This window comes from Aotus nancymaae, unplaced genomic scaffold (genome assembly GCF_030222135.1).
Source record: "Aotus nancymaae isolate 86718 unplaced genomic scaffold, 86718_ANA_hifiasm-v0.15.2.pri h1tg000012l, whole genome shotgun sequence".
In the NCBI taxonomy this organism is placed as follows: domain Eukaryota; kingdom Metazoa; phylum Chordata; class Mammalia; order Primates; family Aotidae; genus Aotus; species Aotus nancymaae.
The window spans coordinates 28492554-28494319 of record NW_026988423.1 but is presented as its reverse complement, the minus strand read 5'-3'; the positions used below and the strand labels follow the sequence as shown (position 1 = coordinate 28494319).

Sequence of the window (1766 nt, the reverse complement as noted above, 5' to 3'; positions counted from 1 at the left end):
AAGAGTTTTACCGTTTTACTGGGAGAAGAGATACTGTGCACAGTGTAAATTTTCAGATACAGAATTGAATGTTCAATGTTGCCATGCTGCTTACTATTGTAATTTGTTTCTCTCTTTGTAAGTCACTTGCAGACCAAAATATAGATCAACATATTCTCAGAATGTAAGGAAATGGTGGGTATTCAATATTATTTCACCAATTGGTTAAATAATGATTGGTAGCTATAGACCAGTTACAGAGTTCTGTTTCATTTCCCCTGCAGGTGACTGAAGATGAGCCCTGAAAACTGGACTCAGGTAACAAGCTTTGTCCCACTGGGTTTCCCCAGTAACCATCTCCTACAATTCCTGATGTTCCTGGGGTTAATGGCGACGTACATTGTAACAGCCACAGGCAACCTGTTAATTATTGTGCTCAGCTGGACCGACCAACGTCTGCACACACAGATGTACTTCTTTCTGCAGAATTTATCCTTCCTGGAGCTGTTGCTGGTAACTGTTGTGGTTCCCAAGATGCTTGTTGTCATCCTGACGGGGAATCACACCATCTCATTTGTCAGTTGCATCATCCAGTCCTACCTCTACTTCCTTCTAGGCACCACTGACCTCTTCCTCTTGGCCGTCATGTCTCTGGATCGTTACCTGGCAATCTGCCGACCACTCCACTATGAGACCCTGATGAGTGGCCACGTCTGTTCCCAGCTAGTGCTGGCCTCCTGGCTAGCTGGATTCCTCTGGGTCCTTTGCCCCACTGTCCTCATGGCCAGCCTGCCTTTCTGTGGTCCCAATGGTATTGACCACTTCTTTTGTGACAGTTGGTCCTTGCTCAGGCTTTCTTGTGGGGATACCCGTCTGCTGGAACTGGTGGCTTTTGTGCTTTCTACATCGGTGTTACTGGGCTCGCTGGCTCTGACCTCAGTTTCCTATGCCTGCATTCTTGTCACTGTCCTTGGAGCCCCCACAGCTGCTGAGCGAAGGAAAGCATTCTCCACTTGCACCTCACATCTTACAGTGGTGGTCATCTTCTATGGCAGTACCATCTTTCTCTACATTCGTATGTCAGAGGCTCAGTCCAAACTGCTCAACAAAGGTGTTGCCGTCCTAAGCTGCATCATCACACCCCTCCTGAACCCATTCATCTTCACTCTCCGCAATGACAAGGTGCAGCAAGCACTGAGAGATGCCCTGGGGTGGCTCAGGCTCACTGCTGTGAGGAAACTGAGGGTCACGAGTCAAAGGAAATGATCTTATTAAATGGGAGATTAAATGTTTATTGAAAATGTTTTAAGTGTGCAAGAAGTTTAAAGAACATAGGCAACACTGTGCACTTTTCTCAGCTAATGAACGAACAGTCTTCGTAAATATACAGTATGAAATATGGTGGTTAACCTTCATTTTCCCTCCCTACAACCTTTCTTCCTTGTGCCTCCTCCTCCCCACAGAGAAGGCTGTTCCAATTGGTCAAATTGCTTTCAAGATAGAATCCCTGGATTGGAGAACATGTGTGAGCACGTGACATCCATACAGGGAGGCTCCTTCTCTTTCTCCTCATATGTGCACTTAAACACTTTTCTTTCTGCATCAGTCTCCTGTGTCATGTAGTCAATCAGAAGATGCTGAAATATGGAGATTCAGATTTGGAGCTTAATGGGGAGTAAGAGGCCCTTTGAGGGCTTCCAACTAGACTGGGTATTGCAAATAAAATTAAGCGGAATCTCTGTATTGTTAGAAAATCCAATTCTGGCTGCAGTAATAAATGGTTCTCT

General features: G+C 45.5%; 1 protein-coding gene across 1 annotated transcript; it reads left to right on the top strand.

Annotated features, from left to right (window-relative positions):
- The first annotated feature begins 273 nt into the window (after positions 1-273).
- On the top strand, positions 274-1245 carry LOC105729474 (olfactory receptor 6T1). Its single transcript, XM_012470230.2, has one exon. The coding sequence runs from the start codon at positions 274-276 to the stop codon at positions 1243-1245; it is 972 nt and encodes a 323-aa protein (XP_012325653.2).
- Positions 1246-1766: the final 521 nt, after the last annotated feature.

Coding starts and splice junctions, on each gene's coding strand:
- LOC105729474 (XM_012470230.2), top strand. CDS start 274: ATGAGCCCTGAAAACTGGACTCAGGTAACAAGCTTTGTCCCACTGGGT.